General features: G+C 53.7%; 1 protein-coding gene across 3 annotated transcripts in view; it reads left to right on the forward strand.

Annotated features, from left to right (window-relative positions):
- Positions 1-22,938, forward strand: part of SFXN5 (sideroflexin 5) — a 95,777-nt gene extending 72,839 nt beyond the window's left edge. For 2 of the 3 annotated variants that reach the window (XM_080592105.1, XM_080592106.1), the window contains exon 14: positions 18,108-22,938. In XM_080592105.1, the coding sequence (XP_080448231.1) occupies positions 18,108-18,185 (78 nt within the window). In that variant the 3' untranslated portion in view covers positions 18,186-22,938. The other variant, XM_080592104.1, reaches the window with a different exon arrangement.
- The last annotated feature ends 244 nt before the right edge of the window (positions 22,939-23,182 follow it).

Raw genomic sequence — 23,182 nt, forward strand, 5'->3', positions numbered from 1 at the left:
CATGAATTTTGACTATTCGGTGCTTGGAGCTTGTAGATTTGCAGATTATAAAATTGTAGATTTGCAGATAGGGTCACTTACAAAGGGGTAAAACCTCTATCAAACAAAGCAAAGGGCTTTGCTGAAGTTCTTTTTGTTTCATATGGAACAATCGATCAGGAACACGTATTGCAGTCCCTATCACAGTCTCTATTGGTTACTTCCTTTTTTTTTTTTTTTAAAGTCTGGATGGGTTTATCCACAACTTCTAGCCAGGGAATCTTGTTGTACACTTGTCTGCAAGACTGAAAAACATGTTACCAATTTTCTGTTGTTCTTCTAGCTGTTTACAGACTGAGATAAAACTGTCCTTTAATCTTCTGTGTCAGAAACAGAGTGTATCTGAATCTTGGAGTCTCTTGCTAAAAGACATGTTTTCTGCTGCTTTAATGATTCGTGTGGCTCTTTCTTAAACTTTTTCTAATTAGTCAACATCCTTTTTGGAGCATTTCCACGAGAACCAGACATGGTATTCCAGTAAGGAATTGCATAAGTTCCAGTTACAGGGGCAGTGTGATTTGCCTGCTTCTGCTTGAGTTCATACGTCCACAGAACACGTTAGTCGTTTTGGCATGAGCTCAACCGAAGCTCCTTGTCCATCGGTTATTTACCGTGATCCCAAGTTCTGCTCAGAGGTTTTGGTTATGAAAGACTGAGAAGTATTTCCAGGCCTAGCACCTGTTTGAGGAACATGTCATTTACCCCAAAGGCAGCATTGACGCCGTTCCCCCAAAAAGATGTCCCGTACATTCATTGCTTCCAGAGGCAGCTTCGTTATTGACCGTAGTACCATGCACATTGGCTTCCTTTCCACAGATGGCCATGTGAGCTACAGGCCTCTGGATCTCGGGCTCTTGATTATTTACCACTTTCTCAGTCTTTGTGTCATCTCTAACCTTTATCAGCAGTCATTGTATGTTTTCTCCCTTCTCACTGATGACGCATGTTTAATAGTATTGGCCAAACCAAACCTTTCTTTCAACACAGACAGGAATCTGACCCTCCAATTCTGTTTTGAAACTTATTGTTTAGTACATTTTCAGTATTTTTTTGTAAGCAACATAGCAACATTTAACACGCAATTCTTTGAAATAGTAAGTGCCAGCTAAGGTCAGTGGGAACGAAAGTTTTGGGACCTGTATCTGAAGCATTCAGAGGTAAACACTATGAGCTCTAAAAATATTCATTGTTTTAGTTTCCTCATCTAATAATGAAGCTCACAAGGTCTTTCTACCTTTTCTATTATAGTCTGAACTTTATGGGTGACAGATACTCTATAACGTGTCGTATCTGATACAGCAGCTTGTAAAATTGTGTTGATGCTAACAGCTGAATGAATTCTAGCCCACAAGAAAAATTAAGGTCTCTCTTCCTTCAGAGGATATACAAATTGCAGGCATCAGTCAATACTGAAAACCATACAGCATCACTTGAGAATGACCTTCTAAAAGCAGATGAAATGTTATCCGCAGTGTAAACATGAATCAGCGCTGATTAGTAGATCAAACAGAATGACGTGCTCCCTGCCCACGCACCGTGTCAATGAAGAGACACCATTACAGCTGGTGGTGAGGCTCATTGCCCGCTGAGGGCTTGTCTTTGCTCAGCTGGCGTGAGCTCCGCCCGCACAGCTGGACCTCGGATCTCTTGACACCAAGGAGTCAGGTTTTCCAAAGCAGCCCAGGCTGATCGGCCTCCCAGTTAGTTCTGCATTCACTATAAATGTGTGTGGGTGTGTAAGGGCGTTCCTCCCATTCATCAGTCTCATTGAGACGCCCTCAGTGGTCAGTGGCTTTGGGGATGCTCAGGTAAGCAGAGCAAGTGATTCACCTGAAAGAATCTTTCTAGAGTCATTTTATTCACAATCTTGGAAATGAAATCCGAGTTTCCTTGCAGAGAGTATTTCTCAGAAAGTGTGGCTTCTTGGTTTCTGGTCCATCCGTTCACCAGGTAACTAAGTTAACAGTTTTTGAACACTGACCTCTCGCTCTCTGTAGGTATATACGTGTATATGTGTACGTGTGTGTGTATGTGCTTTCCCTTGTAACTACAGCAGGTGAAGCAGCCAGGAGCATAACACAGCAGAGATGATGCTGTTGTAATGAGCTCTGCCCAGGGAGTAAATTATTAACGACAAGATGTAATAGGCGTGTTCTGTTCCAAAAATATGATTATGGTCTGAGCAGCAACCCTTACAGGAATTGTAAATGAGCCAAATTCTGCCCTTAATCACACATTCACAGTCCTTTTTCTTTAGTCAGAGAGCAAACACAGAAGCTGATGTGTTATTAAGCTCTTGTTTTAGCATGGGAGCTTTTGATCCTCTCTGCAAAAGGGGCTTTTGAGCATGTTTCAAACTTACAGTTAGTTTTCAAGCAGAATTGAAGCCTTGTGATATATTTAATAAGTGTCCCATATCAATGCAGCCATTTTATCATGTGTCAACTAAATGTCCCTTCCCTGTCTTGCCAAATACCTTCTTCTGGAGTGGCAGCCCCTGGGGGTTTGCTGCCACTCGCAGCTGGGGAGCAACCTCGGACCAGCGGGGTCCCGTTCTGGTTACACGGTGCCTTGGCATCCATGCCCCAGTTAAATGGCTGGTCTCAACCAGGTCAGATTCTGCTTCAAAGTACCCCAGATGTAGCTGCTTCGCTTAGTCCTGTTTTGAAGTAGCGTAAGAGAAATCAAAATTCAGCTCTGCTTGCATACAGAAACATAAGTATCAGCTAAATGAAAATTGTGGAGCTAAGCAGCCTTCACGCCCTGGGAAAAATAATGCATCCAGACTTACTTTTGGGTCTAACCAAGACCTCAAATCTTCCTTCAGTTTGTACAGATGGAATCCCCTTTGCTGCCTGCCATGGTGCTCCAGAATTAGAGCGTTTTTCTAGGTGTCATGGTTTTTTAAGATCACCTTATAAAAATAAAACCATAGTGTGAACCATAAAGACAGGTCCTTGAGATAGAGCACACTTCAGACACCGAGAACTACACTTTGCATCCCAACATAGTGTTAACTCCAGAACCCAAATACATCAATATGCATTAAATAATTCACTTCTGTTAAGTTTGGGAGAAACGTGTAGTTAATGCATTTAGCCCACAACCTCGAAGTGCCTCCCATGCCCCCCGGGGAATCTCTTTTCTAGCTGCCTATCCTACAGCATCCCCACTGACAACTCCTACTCAGCTATGCACTGCCAATAGAAACAGCTGTGACAGTTCCAAACTGAAAATGGGACTTGTGCAAATGAAATTCAGTGTAGCAGCAAAAGAAATAACCGTGGGGTTGCTCCACCAATTTTCTTCCCTTTGGGCTCTGCTCATCCAGATCGCTCATTTTTCAGCACCTGAGAGGATGCTCTCGAGCTTCCAGAGGGCTGCAGACCCACAGGAGCTTGCCTTATCCCGTGGCCCATGTGTCGGGTCATGCTGCTAAAAGAAGGATAAAGCCAGGTGAGAAATGGAGCCAAGGCAAGAGCTGAGAAACCCTTCCACTAGGAAGGGTTGTACGCATGTATAATACACGTGCCCTCACCAGAGGTTAAGTTTAAAGGGCTTTGATAGCTGCTTGGGGCACAACAAGCCGTCTTCTGGAATTAGGCTGGTTGCAGCTGAAAGCCTTTTCTTCAAAATAATCTTCCTTTTGGATCTCCAGGACAAGGGGAATAAACAGCCTAAAATCCAAGGCTGAGCTATTGTTTTCCAATCTGTTTTAGCCTTCATCTTGTTGGCAGGCTGCTTTAGAAAAGCAAAAGGTTAATGAGCCAATGTGCAGTGGGATTATTGCAGTAAAGATGACAGTGAACCAGTAATTACTAATTAGATGCAGTTTAACAGGAGGAACAAGTGAAATCTCCTCTTCACCAACTGTCAATAATTAGCAGATTTGGTGAGGTTGAAATGTGTCCACAGTTAAAAGGCTGATTTTTTAATGAAATGGCACTTGACAAAAGAGCTGTATGGAGGTCACAGCCATAGCCCTCGAGACGCTTCCCTATACCATACTTAGGAGGGAAATCAGATGCAAGACAGCAGGGGGTCCCCATGAAACCATTTCTCCCTTGGGATTGCATTGCGCAGGGGGAGGGGAGCCGGAGGGATTCTCTGCAGTAATTTTGTCCAACTTGGACGAGAAGCAAAGGAAAGGATTTGCCAGCTGCCATGGGGAAAAAAAATGTTTGAGAAGTGAGAAGTTCTGTGGGGTTTCTTTGCTTTTGGGTCTGAGGAACCCTTCCCTGAGGGTCCAGCAGCCTGGGCGTGCTGCTGGCCAAAGCCTGCCCTCGGGTGGAGGTTGCTCTTGGAGGAAACGAAGGTTGATCTTAGAGAAGAAGCCATGAGGTCCTTAAGGACTGGCAGGAGGCTAGGAGCTCAGCTCTGTGTGTCTGCCAAAGACTGAAGAGGATTCAAGCCGTACCCTGCGGCTTCGGTTCCATGCTGCCACGCAGATGATGCTCCACTGTTGACTTCTGAAGCGTTCAGAAGTTCCTCTGAGGTTTCTCTGTGTGCTCTTCCTATTACGGCGAAGTAACTAGTGGCACAGACGTGAGTATCTTTATTTTCCATGGGAGCTATAAACGTGGAGGTGATTGCTGGAGCCCATTAGTGCCCGTTGTAAGTTGCTTGTCTTTTCAAAGAAATAACAGCCTACGGAAGTCATAAAGCAGGTTTCTACTCATAAACCCGGCAGGGTTTCCAGGTATATAAGGTATACAGTGGCCCATGGTGGCCAGCCTGGTTGGCTGTCTGCATCCTCTTGGGTCTGTTTTGGCCTCCCAGCTGATGCTGGGGGTAGCGTTCCTACGGACTGCTCCTGGTGAGCAGCAATAAATCCTCCCTCTCTGGGGGAAGAGATCAGCCATACGGGTGGAAGCTGGGCTCTACCAGGGAGAATGTGCTCTGGTTCCTGTTGGTCTGTGCTGCTGTAGCCCTGCGTGTCCCGTGGTCAGAGACCGTTTGCAAGTATTCAGGGAGCCGTGGTGCGTTAGTTTTAGTCCGGGACCTCTAGTTTATTTTGATTTGTGACTCATGGGGCTTATCTGAGCTGGTTTTTGGAATTACAGGACCATAGCCTTAATCTTGCATTACGGAAGAGCCGTGTCTTCCTGTAGCACGACGGGACCATGCCTCAGCTGAGCAGTGGAAAGCAAAGATCTCTCCAGCCTTTGCTTTAATAGTCAGAGACTGGTGTACACAAAGCAAGGAGCACATCTGTCCTCCTGTGCCTCTGGGGCAGCCTGCCCTCGCTGTCAGCGTGGGCGTGGACCTGAAGTCTGGAGGTGGAAGTGATTGTCACCAGCTCATTCTGTGACAAGTTGTTCCCTGCCCCAAACCAAACCACAGCCGTGACCATGAGTCTTCACCAGAGCAGCGTGAAGCACTGTGGGACCAGTTCCCCACACTCAGTTCTGCCGTGAGTTCAGCCCTCGTCTCAGTAGCTGGTGCAGAGCTGGGACCTTAGTGACACGGCACCGCAGAAGCCCTCGCCCGTGCACCCCAAGGAGGCGACGTGCGATGTCTGCAATCTGCTGAGCAGGAAAAGCAGCCACTGGCCTGAGGGGTGAGCACTAAAAGTGAACTCGAGGCTAAACAGCCGGTTTTTTGGAAAGTTTCAATATCCCTTGACTTGGAACAGGAGCACTTTTGCCATTTGCTTGTCTGACGTCTGCATCCCTTCTCTGCTCCCCGAGCCCTCTCTCATTGAGAGCGTCGAGCACAGGAGAAGGCGATGTACTCCCAGCTTCGCCCTCCTTGTGTTTAGGCTTTCTTCACCCACCCCAGCTGTCAGGCAGGGTTTACAGACCCAGCGTGTGCTTCCCGAGGAGCCAGACTTCACACACTGCTTCTCCCTTGGCCATACCCTTTGGCTTTCCCTTTACACCTCCAGCCTGGCATCTGCAGAACACCTCTCCTGTAAAAGCAACGGGGAACAAAAATACCCCAGTAGCTCGTCTGCTGTGCTGCAGGATCCCTCAACAACCTCAGGTTTCCTTCTAATTGTGCTGCCCAGGAGACTGCGAGCACGGAGGAGTCTGTGCATGGCTGGAAGTATTTTGGTGTGACACACAAAGAAAGAAGCCCGGAGCTTTTGCTGTGTTTATTTTAGCTTGCAGGGTCTGACCCAGCCTCCATGGTGTAAATTCCCGAGTCAGAGTGGCAGCAGGGCTTCTGGGGGAGCTCAGGTCACACAGGCAGGCTGGAAGGACACAGCCTTAAACGTGCCTTAAACCCTGTTCTTGAGCATGTCTCACACTGAAGGTGTTCCTAAATACTTGGAGGCTTCAAGGTTAGTTGTGCTACCTTCCCAGCCGTGCTTTAGCCGGAGCTGCTGAGCCATCATCCGCGCTTCTACAAACAAACAAACCCAAGGAAGCCCAGATTCCACGACCATGACATCCTTTTCCTGTGCCCCCTGCTCCCAACTCCCAGCAAAAAGCCCCAAATTCGCAGAATCGTGGCTGAGGTTGCGAGGGACCTCGGGGTCCACCTGGTCCAGCGCCCTGCTCAAGCAGGGACACCGAGAGCAGGGTGCCCGAGGATAACTTCTCATTACTATAACTCCCCATCTCTTCTGTCTGATGCTGCTTTCTTTATTATTTTATTTTTGGGGACTGTAGCAGGGGGGAGACACGCGGTGTGGTGGTTTCCTTCTGCACTTGTCTGGCTGGCTGCAGCAGCGCTTCCAGGCGCACACCTGCGCCGCAGCCCTTATCCCCCTCATCCCTGCCTGCACCCGTGCTGCTGCCTCGGTTTAGCAGGAGGAAGAGGGAAGATTTGGTCAGAGCGGGGCTGAAGCTTTGGGAAGAGCGCAGGAAGAGGAAGGATCCGGTCTCCAGGGGCATCAGCCCCACCAGCTGCCTCTGAACGCCCGTAGGAAACGTCGCGGTGGTGAGATTTACAACTGCTCGGCCTGTTTGCACCTTGCGGTGTAATTATTAGGCTCAGTGACATCTCTCACCTGGGGAAGGTCACGAGTGAGCAGCGCCCTGATTGATCGGGGGCCGGTGTCTTTGTTCTCCCGTTCCCTTGTCCGAGGGGCTTTGATTTGTGGCGGGGCTGACTCCTGGAGCCCGCTCCCGAGAGCGGCCCTTTGTTTCACGACCAACGTTTGGAGCTAAAGGCGCTGCAAACCTGTCGGGGGCCAGCCCTAAAATCGTAACCTGGACCAGCAGAGCTTATTCTTAGCGGGGAGAGACGGCTCCAACTGAGCTGTTATTTGTGGTCACTGGAGGTGGGTGTGGGAGAAAGGACCCCTTTGTACTGCCCAGGGGCTTCAACGGCCCCGTCGGATGGGATCTGGTTTCATGTTTATATCTCTGTCCCTGGGATACAGGTTCAAGTATGTAAACTATCTATCCTGCAAGCACAGGCTCCTGCAGGTGTGTGGGTGCTAGTGGGCATAAAAAAACATTCCTGACACCATCTCTTTTGAGGAGTCTTCACCTCCTGATGGCTATAAGCCATTAGGAGTCAAAAGAAAGAGCTGACATCCGACAACTCCGGATAAACAGCTAAACATTAACCCTTAAAGTGGCTCGAAAAACACACTTAAAAGGCTCTTTGTGGAAAGAAGCCATTTTTTTTTCTCCAGGCCTGTTAATTGCTGTCTTTCTTCGGGACACCTTTCAGCAGCACCTACTGTAAACAGAGCGCCTCCTGCGAAGCACTTCCCCGGGGTTCCTGCCCTGGTCGCAGGGCAGCGCGCGGAGGTGGCAGTCCTAGAAGCACGAGCTTGGAAAGGACCTACAAGATCATCCCGTCCAATCTCATCCCGCTTTCCTCCTGCCCCGTACAATTGTCCCAGCTCCCACAGGGCTTTGGTTTTGCTTGTATTCCTCTCGGCCTGAAAGCCGAGACCTTTCCTTTCTTTCCGCCAGCCCACCCCGATAATTTGTTCCCCTTTCTTGTTCACCAGCAGCTTCTGTATTTGGTGCAGCCGGGTTCATCCCCGGCTCTTCCTTGGCTGTTGCCTGCCTTATCCCTGTCTCACAGCTTCCTGCGTGCCCTCAGACACTTGTTTTAGCTCCTCTGAAGCAGCCGTACCTCAGATTACTCCAAGTGAGACATCAAGGACACGAGCGAAGGAAGGCAGCCGGTTGTCCAGACTTGCCTGCTGTAAGCATGCTCGGTTACTGCAGAGAACGAGCTATTAATCACATTTCCCCCGTATTTATAATTATCTGTAATTGCTTTTTAAATCATTCGGATCTAACAGCCTGTTTCTAATTGGGGCCGTTGGTCCTTCAAGGGAAGGAAATGCGTCGAAGGCTTGGGGTCCCGAGGAACTTGCTTGGCTTCTTTAAAGCAGCAAGGCCCTCCCTGAATCCTGCAGCACCCACCGTGGTCCTTCTTGATAGCTAGGGAATCGCACGGCTTGGCGTTGTCAGCGAGCAGCAGCAAATGGTCTCTTCCTCCACAGACGTGCTTGAGGGACAATGACGAGGAGGGACCGAATTGCTCCTTTTCATCAAAAGGAAACTTGCCACATTTATCATGCCCACATCCAAAAGCAGGATTTTGTTTCTTCCAGAAGAAGAGAGACAACTCTTAATTCTCTTTAGAAAGACCTTCCGTTCTGGCAAGGCGCAGTGACTTGAGCTCGCCCTAAACTCGGCAGTTTGGGGCATTCTCCAGATTTTTTTTTAGACGGGCTGATGACTCTTGGGTTCATCAGTTGCCTTGAACGTTCCCCATCAAAGTCTGTGTCCTGTAAGGTGAAGCTTCTTCCCTGGGCCAGGAGGAAGTTTCTTTTGCTTTCCTGGTGTAGACTGAATGCCCTACAGAGCCAGTCTGGGGAGGACGGCCTCTCCTGGGGGGGGTGGCCTCTCCTTACCCCATGGACAGCCGACCCGTGGGCAGAACCCGTGCTGCTGCTGTGGTACCAGCCTCCGGGACCCACCTTGGGAGCAGCTCCTGCAGAAATTCCTGTAGAGAGTTTACCTCATGAGCATTTATCTTACACATGAAGAGATCTCCATCAGAAAGGACAAGAGGCATCTTAGTTCCTGCGAAGCCCTTTTACGTGGTTCTTCACTGTATGGAAGATGCATCGTGCCTTTGTCTTGGCTTCTCTCTCCAGCTCAGAAATAACTTATTTGGTCTTGCTACTTAAAGCTTGATGGTTTCGAAACCTTTGTTTGTTTTAATACTTGGGGTTTCTGGTGCGGTAGGCAGCACTCTCCTTCCCCAGAAGACCAAAACCCCCAATTTTGCAGGGACTTGGAGGTGGGGTCGTTCAGGGGACTGGGTCTTGGGGCAGTGTGAGCCCAGTGCTGGCCGTGGGCCCAGGTCCTGCGAGAGGTTTTCCTTCATCTCAGCAGCCTGCTCAACACCGGTGTCACCCTGAGACACCAGAAGGCTTCCCACGGGGACCTGGAAGGCTGCAGCCGGTGCCTTGCCGCTGACCTGGCTGCGGGACGGAGCTCGGGAGTGAAGGGACCTGCTGGACCGCCGAGCTACAGGCAGGGACATGCCCAGCACTGAAGCTGCCTTAGGTGCCTGCTGCCATGTATTTCGTCCCACCTGCTGACTTGTTACCGTCGGTCATTCCTGCAGCACCGGTAGACGTGTGCCGCTGGGCATGGGGAGCTCATCGCCCCGCGGGAGCGGTGCTCTGCTCCAGCCCCGATGGGCAGGAGCCTAAAATGCCACGTTTTCCTTCTTTCCCTTCCGATTACTCTGCTGTTTTTTTTAATGGAGAAGCGATGCAGATTATTTTTCTTTCGAGAAGCTGTGATGCACTAATTTGCAACTCCATGCATAGGCAGCTGCGTGCTCGCAGATCCGCAGAGCTGAAGGTAAAAACTCCCCCCGTGATAAAGGTGCTATCCCATAACTGACCCATAAATCCTGCAAACTCTCCTGTTCTGCTTCGGGGCAGGGTCAGTTGTTCCCATTTAAGGTGAGGGCGGTAACATCCGAAGCCTCGTAGCTGTCTCAGAAGCAATTGCACGTCTCTATCCAAACAGCTGTTGAGCATGAGGAATATTCCTGCTCGTCGCGGTGCAGAAACCTGATGGCACCCAAGGTGCCGCTGACACTTTGCATTTCGTGCTCTGCTAAAAGCAGTGACGTGTTCAGGGGACGGTGCAGAGGTGTCAGCAGATGTGATAGAGTGTGAAGAGCTTGTGGCACCGGCACCGGCACTGACATACTTTATATCTAACAGATGTCGTAGCAGGGTACGCGTGTGGCCACATTCCGACCCTTTCCAGTCGGGTCTGAAAAGAGCCTCTGTTCTCTGCCTTGCCCTACAGACAGCAGGATTTGGCCGCTCGTGGTCACAGCATCCCTGACAGAAACCAGAGAAACTTTCTGAAATGGATAGCCCTCAAGAGCCTGCACGGCCAAATACTCCAGTTTTCCTCCTCCTTATTGTTTCAAGGAGGGTAAAGAAAAGAGAGATAAAATTAATCCCAAGCAACGGCACTTCTTAATGCCTGTTCCAGGTTCGGCAAGAGGTTTGCGGGCAGCACCAACATGCACTGCTGGTGTAAATGCGCCGCCGTGAGCTGGGAAGATGCTGGTGGCCTGGCAGCTGCCGATGGTGCAGGGGCAGGAGCAGAGGCTGCAGCACCTCTGTTCCTCGCTTCTCAGGTGGGTTTTGGAGCCAGAACTGAATGGTTGCCTTCCCATGGACAGTCAGGGGAGTTCGTGTTAGCTCCGGAGTGGCCACGGGTCCTTTCATTTCCACCCTGCACGTCAGTGTAAGCCTGGTTTACCGCAGAGCCATGACACATCCCTAAAAACACACTGTTTGCAAACAGGGCTCTGGATGCAGTCTCTGATGGGAGCTCCACCACAAAGCTCTACATCGCGGGGAGCTGACGGTGCCCATCTGCTAGGCACAGCTCGGGGGCTCCAGATTTGCAGCCCAACAATAAAGCCTTGCAAGTTACATGGCTTGTCTCATTGTTCCTAACTTTACATATGTATGTGTGAATCCACCTACATGGCAGTGACAGGGGGGTGCAAATCAAATGCTCTCCCGAGCTGCTTGTCTACTTTTTTCAGCTTTGTCTGCTGCTGACTCGGTTTTACAAAGCATGCCAGTAACAGAGGAAAACTTTGGTGGGCAGAGACCGAACCTGCTCGACCTGAGTGCAGTTGAGTTCTGTTTACAGTCGTTGAGCTGTATTTACAGTTGTTGAGTTGTACTTACAGGTTTTGAGTAGCATTTACAGTCGTTGAGCTGTATTTACAGTCATTGAGCTGTATTTACAGTCGTTGAGCTGTATTTACAATGGTTTAGTTGTAGTTACAGTCACTGAGTGGTATTTGCAGTCATTCACTTGTTTTTACAGCCCGAGGCTACTCTGATGCCTGGGTTGAGGCTGTGCCTGACTTCTTTAGAAGCAGCAAGCCCACACTGACGCTGGTGGTTACAGGAGTACATCACAAATGTTCATTTTTTTTCCTAAATAGACAGGTTCAGGGCTCCAGAGAGGCTTACTCTATTTGCTTGTGCAGCACCTCCTGGCCCTCGTTGGCTTCTCCTCCCAAAGCCGCCACCTTCCCAGAGCCCCCACCTTCCCAAAGCATCTTCTGGTGGTGTCTCCCCTGCCCTGACCCAGGGACTCGGAGCCAGTGAGACGCGAGCGTCGTGGAGCTGGATGCTTCCTCCCGGGGCAGCCCAGCCTGAAGAAGCCCACCCGTGGCTCCTTGCATGGGTCAGTGGCTGCGGAGCTTTGCGAGGGATGTCAGTGGGGATGTCAGTGCCTCGAGGTGTCAGCCGAAAGGAGGTGATCAAAGCCGGGATGGCAAGAAGGGAGGCTCTAAACCCTCACCGGGGAATCACTCGGTTCTTCACAGCGGCAGCGGCGCAGCTCCCTTTGATCCCTGCCTTTTGGGGGACCCAGCCCTGCGACCCTGGCATCAGCTCTCAGCTGGGATGGGGATGGGGATGGCGTCGAACCCATGGCCGGGCTCCTGCACCGAGGTGCGGCCGTATCTGGACACGCTGTGGCCAGGGACAGCCCCGTGGGGCACCCGACTGCTGACCCCAGCTGTGTCTGTCCGGGCTCTGCTGCAATTTCCTTGGTAGCCCAGCCAGCATCAGGGGTGCAAAGGGAGCCGAATAGCTTGTTTCCGTGCTTTCAAGGAAAACATTTTGACTAGAGATGATTTTTTTTTTCTTCTGAAAGCTGTGAACGTTTCTTTAAAAGAGGGGAGCCTAAAAGACTTGAGAGAAACAAAAAAAATGAAGAGACATTTTCTAGTCAATTCCATCTGATTTTTATTATTAATTTCAGGGAAAACCTAACAAAAATGTTTGCCTGAAAATCCTTTTCCCCTGGATTGTGACTTAGCCAGCAAACTGAGTCTCGGTTACTGACACAGTTATTTATTACTGTGCACATCAGTCACGAGGCAACCAGTGTGTCCAGCTAGGAAAGCTTTAAAGTGCTCAGGAAGAGCTTTAGCATCGGTATTGCAAACAATAAATTTAAATAAAGGAGAAGGACTTAACAAAGAGACGATTTGATGATCTTTGAAGACTTTAACGGGGTCAAAACTTCTGGCAGGGGAGAGCTCCTTGGTGCAGCAGATCGATAAATGCCACGCTGGAAGTGAGAGTTTAGGCAAATGCAAAGCAGGAGGCTGGCTGAAGCAGGATGCCGAGGCCTTGAAGCTGGCCTGGATATCTTCTGAAAAACGTCTCTGATTTAACCAGCGGGTTTTGGGGTGAGATGGATCATTTCCCAAATCTCTCACCTGTCAGGTCACCTTGGGTTGACGGTAGGTCTGTGGCATTTCCAAGTGGTGCTCCTTAGCTGGTTTCCTCAACGTTATCCTTAGCAAGTGGGTCCATGTGAGGCGCTTTATTGTTTGACAGCTGGGAAGAGTTTTGGAAAGAGTTTATTTTTAAGGAAAAACCTTATGGTCTTTAACTTATTCTTTAAACATTTTTTAATTTTGGAAAGCCTTGTAAAATTAAGCACAGGTTCCAGGAGAGATTTGTGATTTTGGTCCTAGTAGCGTTCCTTCAGCTACTGCCAATTAAAAGAAGAAGAGAAGGTCTGAAATATCTGAAAGAACAACATTTAGGCAATTTTACTGCGGGAACAAAACCTCAAAACCCCAGTCAGGCTGGTTTTGACCCCGAGGAAGCACATTAAGCCAGCTCGATGAGGTTCTGCCTCCCGGCTAGGTGGCCGTGTGGCGGCGGTGGCTTGCCATGAGGTGCAACGAAGGAGCTCGGTGGTTTCACACCGTGGTTGCACTGAGCTGCAAGCAGAGGTGTCTGGTGGCCGTAGTGCAGCTCACCTCGTTTTTCCCCATGTCTTCAGACGGAGCAGAGCCTGCGAGCGGTGCTGGCCGTGCCCCAGGCTCTCTCGGGCGGCGCGCTGGGCCCAGCACCACCAAGCAGCGGCCGCTTGGTGCCTTCATTTACAAAATCCCGTGCTTGGCGTCACCTCAGCCACTGCCCTGCTGCCTGGTGGCCCGGGAGGAGGTGGCAGAGGGCGGCTGGCAGGGCCCGCAGAGCCCCTCGGCCTGCAAAGCACCACCAGGCCTCGGCGGCGGCCCCGCGGAGGCAGCAGGAGATGCGGTGACCAGGCTGGTCCTCCCTTCCCCCTCCTCGCGGTGCAGCATCCGTCAGGCCGCATGACCCTCCCCCTACCAAAATTGGCTGCTTTCTTTCCTTCTCTTCTCTCTTCCCCCCCCCCCTTTTTGGCTGAGTGATGAGCTGTATGCCAAATCCATCTGCTCCTGTCTCCCCTAGCTGCCTTCCATATCGTCGCAGGATCCCTGGCAGAGCGCCTAGACCTATCTCTCTCCCTGCGCTCGTCGGAGCACATTCCTTTCTACACCTTTTCCCGAGCTGGGATAGAAATGAGTATCAACCCCAAACAAAAAGCATCTGCTTTCTGCCTGCTTCTGCCTCACCGGCCGCGCATGTACGTTACACCCGTGTCAGCAGCGAATGCAAAACACACACAGCCCCCCACCTCGCGGCCCCGCATCCAGCATGGGCTGAGGGAACTTCGGGCGCCGGGAGCCTGCCTCGCGCTCGCTCCCTCGCTGTCTCCGCAGCACCAGCTGTGACCACCGCACCATTTGTTCCTCCAGCCCACGCCAGCACTCGGAGCCAGTTCTTTATCACCCCAATTAGCCTTGTCTGTGCTGATGAGAGGAGAGAGGCTCCCACTGCAAGGCAGAGACGGAGAAGGGGGGGGAGAGGAATCACGCGCGGCGGGCGCCGCGAGAGGCGATTCCCTTCCCGGCGGCTTTGTTCCCCCGGCGGGGATGGGTTTCACCAGGTCAGGGGTGCCACCAAAACGCCAGCGCTGCCGTACCGCCTGCGCTACCTGGGTGACGCTGGTTTATAAACAGTCGCTTGGAGGGGCCTGGAGGTCAGGGGACACCTTTTTTGTTCTTGGTTATCTGCTAGAGGAGCTCCCGGGTGCTGCGATGCTCTGCAGCTAGCAGCGGCCCCTTCCCGTGCCACTCTTCTGGTCGCACCTTGGCCTTGTCCTCAGCGAGGATCTCCTCACTCCTATACAAGGCTTTCGGTAGCCCCTGGGGGATGCAGCCATTCCCTTTCTCCTGCTCTCTCATCATAGCGTCTCCCACGCTGGTATGTCAGGATAGTAGCGGTCAACACTGCACTGGTGCTCATGCAGCTTTCATCCCGAAAGCCTGTCTTTCTCCCCGAAACCAGCCCCTTCTCAGCACCCTTTAGCAGTGGGGTTTATACACCACGGTTTCCTGCATGCAGCTTGTGAGCCCGTGTCCCTCTCGGACTTGTCTTCTCCTGGTGTCATTGCTCAGGTCCTATTTCTGTTAGGGACCTCAGTGCTGTCGTGCCAGAGCCGGGAAGGGGATCCCTCCTTTGACCCAGCACAAAAAGAACTTCCTCGTCGGGAGGAAGAGGATGGGCACAACTCAAACCCGGTGCCATGGTGGGTGCTCACTTTGGAAGGACACAGTCACCCCGTGTGGGGTGGGACAGGTCCCAGCGCGTAGTGCGGAACCCGTTCCTCAGAGCACCCTCTGCGGCGGCCGTTCCCTGTTCGAGGGGTTCCTGGCATGGCCGTGACCAAGAAGGACCCAGCCTGGGGGTTTTCTTTGAAGCACGGACGCAAGAAACGTGACACAAGAAACTGGGCTCTCCACGTCCGTTGCACGATGCCATGTCCAGGTCCAGGACTCTGGGCAGCTAGACCAGCAGTCTACACCAAAATAGGTGAATTTCCAGTTTCCATCAGAAAATCCTGATGGATCTAAAGAATTTATCAGGGCACGCAAGGTCAGCTAGTGAATGTCACCTCAATATCTGTAACCCACCATCTGAACACATCTCCTCATTCTTCTGCGTTCGATTTCACAGGGAGAGGAATCAGTAGTTCCCAGCGCCCTTCTGAACAGCTCTGCCAGTGCTGCTGGGGGTCTGTCCCTCCCGTGCTTGCCTCCTTGGTGGGGATGCCCCTTGGAGCTCATGTCGCTGAGGCTCTACAGCGGGGTTTTCATATCTTTGTATCTGCTTTAATAAAGTCAACCAAAAAAGGATCTGCAGTTTGCTCCGGTTCAACCAGTCACCCTCCATCGCATTTATTTCACATCTTCCCAGGCTTCAGCAAGGGGCTTGGGTGCGCTCAGTAACACTCATCCCCGAGCCAGTGCCCACGATTGGGTTTATTTCCTTTGGACATCTTTAAAAGGGTCCCTGACCGCGTAGACGTGTCCCGTTAGGCATCCATTCCCTTGTCGCTCTGCTCAGACCCCACAACCTGTCTCTGAGCTCCCACCTCGATCCTGCCCTCCTAGGGCCATCCCAGCCGGCCCTCAGCGCAGAGCCTTGCCGTGACGGAGGGGCTCAGCCACCCTCTACAAGGAGGCCGTTTTCCTCCTAGACCCCCGGGAAGAAAGCCGAGAGGACCTACGAGCAGTTCTCTCATCTCTCTCCTTCCACCGAAGCAGGTTCAACTCCGCTTAAAAAAATTCTTGATGGGTTTTGTCTGAGTTGTGCTTGAAGCTTCCCACCGCAGAGACGCGGCACCTTCCCCAAACATTTGGTTGCAGTACTTTGCTCCTTCCCGCTAGGATGCTCTTCCTGCTGTTCAGCTGGAGTCGTACTCGCCGCTTTTTGAATTGTGTCCCAAGAGAGCACGAACAAAACATCCCTCGTTCTCTCCTCGCCGCAGCCTCTTGCAAGCACGGTGGTGCCTCTCCTGAACTTCTCTCTCCTACCCTCGACGTTCCCAACTCGCTCTACGAGCTGCACCACGTCCCCAAGCCCTGCCGACGCCGGCATCGGGCCGCTTGGGTTGGGCCAACCCAACCCAAGTGGGTTGACCGGTGCCAGGTCATTCTGCAGCTCTTCTCACCTCCGGGTCTCCGCACCCGGGGGTGAAGCCACCCCGCCTCCGCATCTAGAAGCTTTTCTCTCCGTATCTGGAAGAAGAAAAGGAAAACAATAGGCAGAAAAGCTGCCTCAGAGCCGGGCAGACCGGAGTTAATCCTCTCTCAAAATGGATCCCCGGGTGCCGGTGTGCGTGCGAGTAGCCTCCCCTCTACCTTTGCCGGGTGCTCTCCCAGCACAATGCTTCACTTGGTGGTGCAGCACAGAAAGAAATGGTGAAGTTGCTAATAATGGCACTAAAAGAAAATATGCTACATCTGTTATGGATAGCAGTACAAAATTAGCTGATCACACCTCTGACACCCAAGATGTCTTCACTTAAAATACTCGTTGGCTTACTTTACATAATTTGCTGATTATATTTAAAAGAAATACAATTTTGCAATTACTGTTCTTTCTGGTGTGCTATCTATGCATCATTTTCTTTTTATGTTTATATATTTCTCCTTCATTAGTGCAGTCTGAAGGGTGATTAGATCCCTTCAAACATTTTACAGAGGTTAAACGTTGATTAAGATTTAATTATTACTGTAAATAGCTTGGAATGACATATGGTGCAAAAACCTGACATATGTGCATTTGAATAAATGAAGTGCTATTTCCCATGATGCTCCAGTAGCTGTTTAACAGCTTTGCTGAAGGGTTATGTTGCACCTCATGTTAAGATTGCTTTGATGTTATATTTTGTTGGGTTTTTGCAGCTGAAAGCTAAGAACAGTTTTTCCAGTTTTTAAAAACATTGAATATTTTAAATACCTAAATTGTTTTGCACAAATTTTTGCTAATTTGTCTAACTAGGTTAAACATTTTCAAAAGCATCTCGATTTTAACGTGGGTTCCTTAGCATTGTGTCAGCGGCGGCACCCATTCGACGTCGAGGGTTTCCAAAAGTCTGGTCCCGCGCGCGGCCCCGTCCCGCTCGGGCGCGGGGAGCACCCGGCTCCCCGGCGGGGACGCGGCGGCTCGGCGAGAGCTCAGCGCGCTGGAAAGCTTCGTGCAGATCTGGCTGGGGAAAAAAATAAAAAAAATAAAATAAAATAGGCGAGGGCTGGTGCTTTCGCGGAGACAGAAAAAGGAGCAGGGACAAAACAGTGCGGTTTCTAAATTGTGCATCGGAGCGCTTCCCAGAGACGCCGAGCGTGGTGTCTAGTCTGCTCGAGGCGAGTGCCTGCTGGGGGAGCGGCGGCGGGTGCCGGGAGGAATGGCGCAGGGGCACCACGCCGGGGTTTAGCTGCCGTGCCCCCCCTGGGGCAGGGCTGGCCGGGCTCTGCTGTCCCCTGTCCCCTCCGGCCACCGGGTCCCGTGGGTGCCAGCTGCAGCGCCGGGGCTGGCTCCGTTCCTGCACGGCGCGAGGGACCCGCCTGGGAGGAGGACGTCCGCTGGGGAACGGCGCACGGGGATCCCCCGAGGAGCTCTGCAGTTCTCTGGGGACTGAGGCAGAGGGCGGGCATCGCTTCTTGTGGTGCACGTCCGTCTACCCAGGGGCGTTTTGGGGCTCCAAGTACAGGACTTCATGTCCTGAAGGGCATGGAGAGGCGGAAATAATGCGCCAGGTAGCAGCACGCTCTCTCTTACTGCATCCTTCACGTACATTTACAACTCCGAGTGACTCCGGAGGGCCGGACTGCGGCCGCAAACCCCCTCACACTGGGGACACGGCCCTGCCGAGCACAGCAGCTCTGACCTCTCCTCTTTCTTTCCGCAGATCGAGACGGCCCGGCTGGAGCCGGAGATCGCGATGGCCACCGCCAGCAAGACTGTGGTCTACAACAAGGGGCTGTAAGTGGGAGCTGCGCCCCTTCCCGGCCCGGGAGAGCTGGGGAGGGCCGGGGGAAGCTGGAGATCACGACTGGGATAAAACACAGCAAGGAGACGAAACGAGCGTAGAGCTCAGCAGTAGTAACGTACTGCCCCTCCCGGAGATCGGGGAGCGAACTAACACTTGGGGAGAACTGACACCTCACACCACTCAAAAAGATTAACACTGAAATCGTTTTAACGTAGCCACAGGAGCAACAGCGAGAAATCGCATTCAAACACTTTAGAGAAGTAGCTAAGGAATAATCTCTGAACTTTTAGCACTGCATGGAGGGAAGTTTCCGGGACGTTTCCCCGGCTATACCTAACTACACGAGAGTAGGCTTCACCGAGCAAATCCTGTTCTCAATGCGAATTAAACCCCGGCACTGACGCTGCACAGAAGTAACTCCGCAGAGCCCGGCGGGTGCACGGATTTCGAGTGCCTCACCGGGCGTTTGATAAGTGTCCCGTACCGATTCCGCGGCCGTCCTGCCCCGCTGATCGCGCACGAAAGCAGCTCCGGTGCTGAGCCGTGGGGAGCTCGGTGAGCACCGCGGGGGCACAGCCCGTGCCCCCCGTCCCTGCTCCTCCTGCCGGCGGTGCTGGTGGCACCGGCACTCGCTGCACCCGCGGGACTTTGTGTGCCGTGAGCCTGCCCCCAGGCATGGTGGCAAGGGGGTCAAGGGGCTGGAAAGCCAACGTGCCCTGCGTGGGAAGGGATCTTACGGCGAAAACGTGCTTAATTCCTCCTTTTCTTGGCACAGACGTAACAGATGGGGTTTGTCCCACCTAGCGCAGGCGCTCTGCAAGTGAGGCAGTCACTCCAAGCTACCTGGGCGCAGCTGTGTGAGGGGTTCCTGACGCCGCAGCCTCGGGCAGAGGGGCTACCTGCGCCCTGCAGGTGTCCATCCCTCTGTCCATCTCGCTCTTCGGCTGCTCCACTTGGAGGTGCTTCACGTCAGGTGGGACAAACCCCCGGCAGGGCATCAAATCCTGCTCTGTCGTGCATGGACGTGGCTCTGGGGGTGCTTCCTGGGTACGGGAGCCACGTCCCATGCGGGCGCCCGGTCCCGTGGCCCAGCAAAACTCCCCTGGCCGCTCTCGGTTGGGTTTGGGGGCATCATTTGGCTTTCCAGTGTCTGTTGCCTGAGGGCAAACCCCAAAGCGACTCGCTGAGGGTCAGGGGAGCAGATTTTGGTCATGGTTGCCTGGAACGTTGCAGGGACGGAGGCGTGTTGGTGACGGCGCAGCTGAATGCACACGTTGCCATCGTGCCAGTGCCACCTTGTTGGGTTTGGGGGGGGGGGGGGGTCTGGGGAGGGTGGGGGGAGCGGGGGAAACCAAATTGCCACTGACGCAGAATGTATGCACAAGGATGTGGTGCAATGTTTGGGGGCGGGAGGGCTCGGCCCCCCCGTCTGCTGCTCTCGCTGGAGCCGCACCAGGCCGAGCCGGAGCCGTGGCAGCCCAGCTCCCCCTTCGTTCCCTGGCGCTGGTGGGGGCGCAGAGCTCGTGGAGCTCTCTGCATTTCCACCGGGGTAAGGGACAGCTGGACCTGGCCCAGCAGAGTTCTTCGAATGCACTAGATGAGATGAATGTATGCTCAGCACCAGGTGAGGCCACCCCTCGGATCCCTACAGGGTTTCGGGGCGGGGGGGCTGGCGCTATGGCACGGCGGCACCGACAGCGCTGCTGCTCCCCGTGCGAAACCAGCTGCTGAGCAGCACCCTGGGGAGCGCTTCCCTCCGGCACGTGGCTGGAGCGCACTTTCCCCAAACTAAATATCTGGGGAAGTGTCTTCTGCCCTCCTGCATCGCCCCGCGATCCCGCTGCAGAGGGGTCGCCCCGAAAACGGGGCTGCGCTGGGTGTGGGGAGGCGCAGAGCGCCCTGGGGTGCTGCAGGATGTGCCTGAAGGGGGGAAGGAGCTGGTCTTAAACACACACCGGGGGCTGGCGGCGTAGCTGAGCCCAGAGCTGAGCTCCCCAGAAGCCCCCACGGTGGGTTTTGTGCCCGAGCCATTCCGCTGAGATGCTGCAAAGCTTTTTTTATCTCGGGCTTTGGGTTGTGGGTTGTGGTGTTGTTTGTTGGTTTGTTTTTTTGAGGGGGGGAGTGATGGAGACTTCACTTTGTAGTGGGGTGGTTTCTGAGGGGTGGAGCAAGGAGGGAGACGGTGATTTGGTTTTTACATCGTAATTACAGATCAAAGATTTCGCGGCTGTGAACTCCGCTACCTGCCGGGTCTGCAGATGGAGTGAGTAATTTGCAGCGCGCACGGCTAATTATGGAGCCGCGCAGGGAAATAGCCGGGGCCCCGCTCGCTGCACTTCTTTAGGAGAGATACCAGGGGAAAAAGCAGGAATCGGGCAGGTTTTGCCTAGGAAAGGAGCCGGTTCCTGGTTTGTGAGAGGGAAGGGGCGCACGGAGGCTTTTTCCCTGCGCACACTTCACCTGCGGAGCGTTTCGGCTCGCCGCCGAGTTAATGAGCGGAGGGCTGATCCCGCGGCGCACAACGAGGGCTGCGCTGGTTCAGAGGATAGGCTTGGGGTTCGCTGCTACCCCCTGCTCTGTAAATCAAAATCAGGAGGGCCGGGTTCTGCTCCAAGGGGTAAGGACCGGCTCGAGGGGCGGCAGCAGAGCGGTGCTGCTCCCCGACCCAGCCCGTCTCCAGCTGCTGTTCCTTCCAGGTCAGCCGGGCATCCGGAAAGCAAAGAGGGGGTCCCCACGGTTTCTAAACTCTGCCAAAATCACCGTGGTTGTTGCACCGCAAGGTACCGCTTGTGCCGGCGGTGCTCATGGGGTGAGGGCTGTGCCGGGGGGCTGCAGGCCTGGGGGCTTGGCCCCGCACCCCCCAAAACGCCGTGCGGGCTGGAGGGCGCCGTGCGTCCGGCTGTGTGCGCATCCGGGAGAGCGGCGGAGCTGAAACCCAACGCGGGGCTCGGGTCCCCCCTCTGCTGCCCTTCCCCAGGTGTCCCCCGGGCTGTCCCCTCACCTGGGGAGCAGGACAAGGCGTGTGCAGGAGGAGCACCTTTGGTTCCCCTGGGGAACAGGAGAGAGGCAGCGTCCCCCAGCACAAGGGCACCGGGACGCGAAAACAGCGAGACGCTTCGGCACCGCCCGGCCCCTGGCCGCGCACCGGACCCCAAATCCCCAAATCCCCAAATCCAAGGCCGGGATGCTCCACGGCAGGGCCCGCTGGGGCCACACGGGGTGGCCGGTGTCACTTTTGGGGACCTGCCACGCTCACCCTCGGTGCACCCCACGTGGCAGCCGGCAGGGTTGGCGCTGGGGCTGCGGGTGGGACGTCGGCTCGGCGTCGTGCTCGGCTCTTGGTGCCGTCTGAGGAGTGAGAAGCATGGCACTGGGGAAGCGGTAGCACATTAGTACTGTTTATTAGGACAGCAAATCGTGCCAAAAAAGAATACACACAACGGCTAATGATAACATTATGCACATTCACTTAATAGCTAATTAATCCCTCTGACTTTCCTAATGTACAAAAGGAGCCTTCGGTTTGTGAGAACAACCCAGCCATTTGCGTTTATTATTTCCTATAATTGGGGAAGTGGAAGAAATGGGAAGAAAAAAAAAACAACCCCACACACATCAAGTTGTTCACCTCAGCAGATAATAATAATGAGATGATCATCTCCTGTAGTATTTAATTAGAAATGTCGCAGTTAATTGATTTCTTGGATATGTTAATTAAGAAATAATGAGGACCAGGTTGCAGCAAAAGGTGCCAGCAAGGAGTTAAGGTTCCCTCCTGGAAGGGGTGACTGGGGGCTGCTCCCCGAGCCAGCCAGGGACAGCCAGGGGACAGCCACGGGGCTCTGGAGCTGGTGCCCTGGAGCCTGCAGTGGGAAATGGGAAATGGCTCAGCCCTGCCCTCCGCCTGGAGCTGTGGTCATCAGACACCAGCTCTGAGCTCTGCCGGCCTCATCACCTCGGATTTCCCTGCCTGGGGACGGGGGGAACGAGCGGCAGCACCCGGCACAGCAGCCACCCCACAAAGCGTCCATGTCCCATGCCCATGCACCCAAACCTATTTTCTGTGTTTGGTTCTTTTTTTTTTTTTTGGTGTTCCTGGCCGCTTCTCCCCTTTTCTCAGTTCCTTTGCTTCCCCTCACTCACAGCTCCTTTGCTTTCCACTCCTTGCTCTTTTTTTTTTTTTTTTTTTGGCTCTCCATCCCCACGTGCGGCGAGGCAAGGGCGGGTGGCCGCAGCGCTGGGACGGCCGGCGCAGCACCCGGAGGCTGGCGCAGGCACGGGGCCACGCAGCACCCGCAGCCCTCAGGTGACACCGGTGCCACGTGCCGGGGCTGGGGTCGGTCCCTCGGTCCCTGTGAAAGCTCTGCCGTGGGGACCCAGCACCCCGACGACCGGGGCCGAGCAGCGAACAAATCGTTCCGGCCTGGAAATGGGCTCCAAGCGCTCCTGGCACCGCCGGGTGCCCGCAGCCCGCGGCACCTCCCTGCGTCCTTTTCGGAGCCGTCCCCTTCTGCCGTGGGATTTCGGCGGTGGGGCTGCTTCGTGTCGGCCTCCTGCGCCCCGCAGCCCGCGGGCATCGCCGCCCGGCCACGTCTTCCAGCCGCCGCCGCGCGCACCCGGCCCCCAACCGCGCCCCAGTGTGTGTGTGGGGGGGGGGCCCTCTTTTTTTAACCTTCTCGATGGATTTACCGACCGCGACGCTTTATGTAACACTTCCACGCGTCTGGAATAAAAGCGTTTAAAGACTTCGCCGCCTGTGGCAGGCATCCTTGCTGCGTGGGGGCAGGCGGGGAGGGACGGAGGGGGCTGCGGGGCCGCGGGACCCTTGGGGCTGTGCCACGAAGCGCGGGGCGCGGCGCGGGCTTGGCCTTCAGACGCCTTGAAAACGCAAACTCTCGTCGTGCTGCTTGGCCGGGGAGCTGCTCCGGGGACGGGGCTTCTCTCTGCACGTGGGGAGAGGGCTGCCCCTTCCCAAAGAGCAGCAATTTTTA

This window comes from Anser brachyrhynchus (genome assembly GCF_964034855.1).
Source record: "Anser brachyrhynchus genome assembly, chromosome: 4".
NCBI lineage: Eukaryota > Metazoa > Chordata > Aves > Anseriformes > Anatidae > Anser > Anser brachyrhynchus.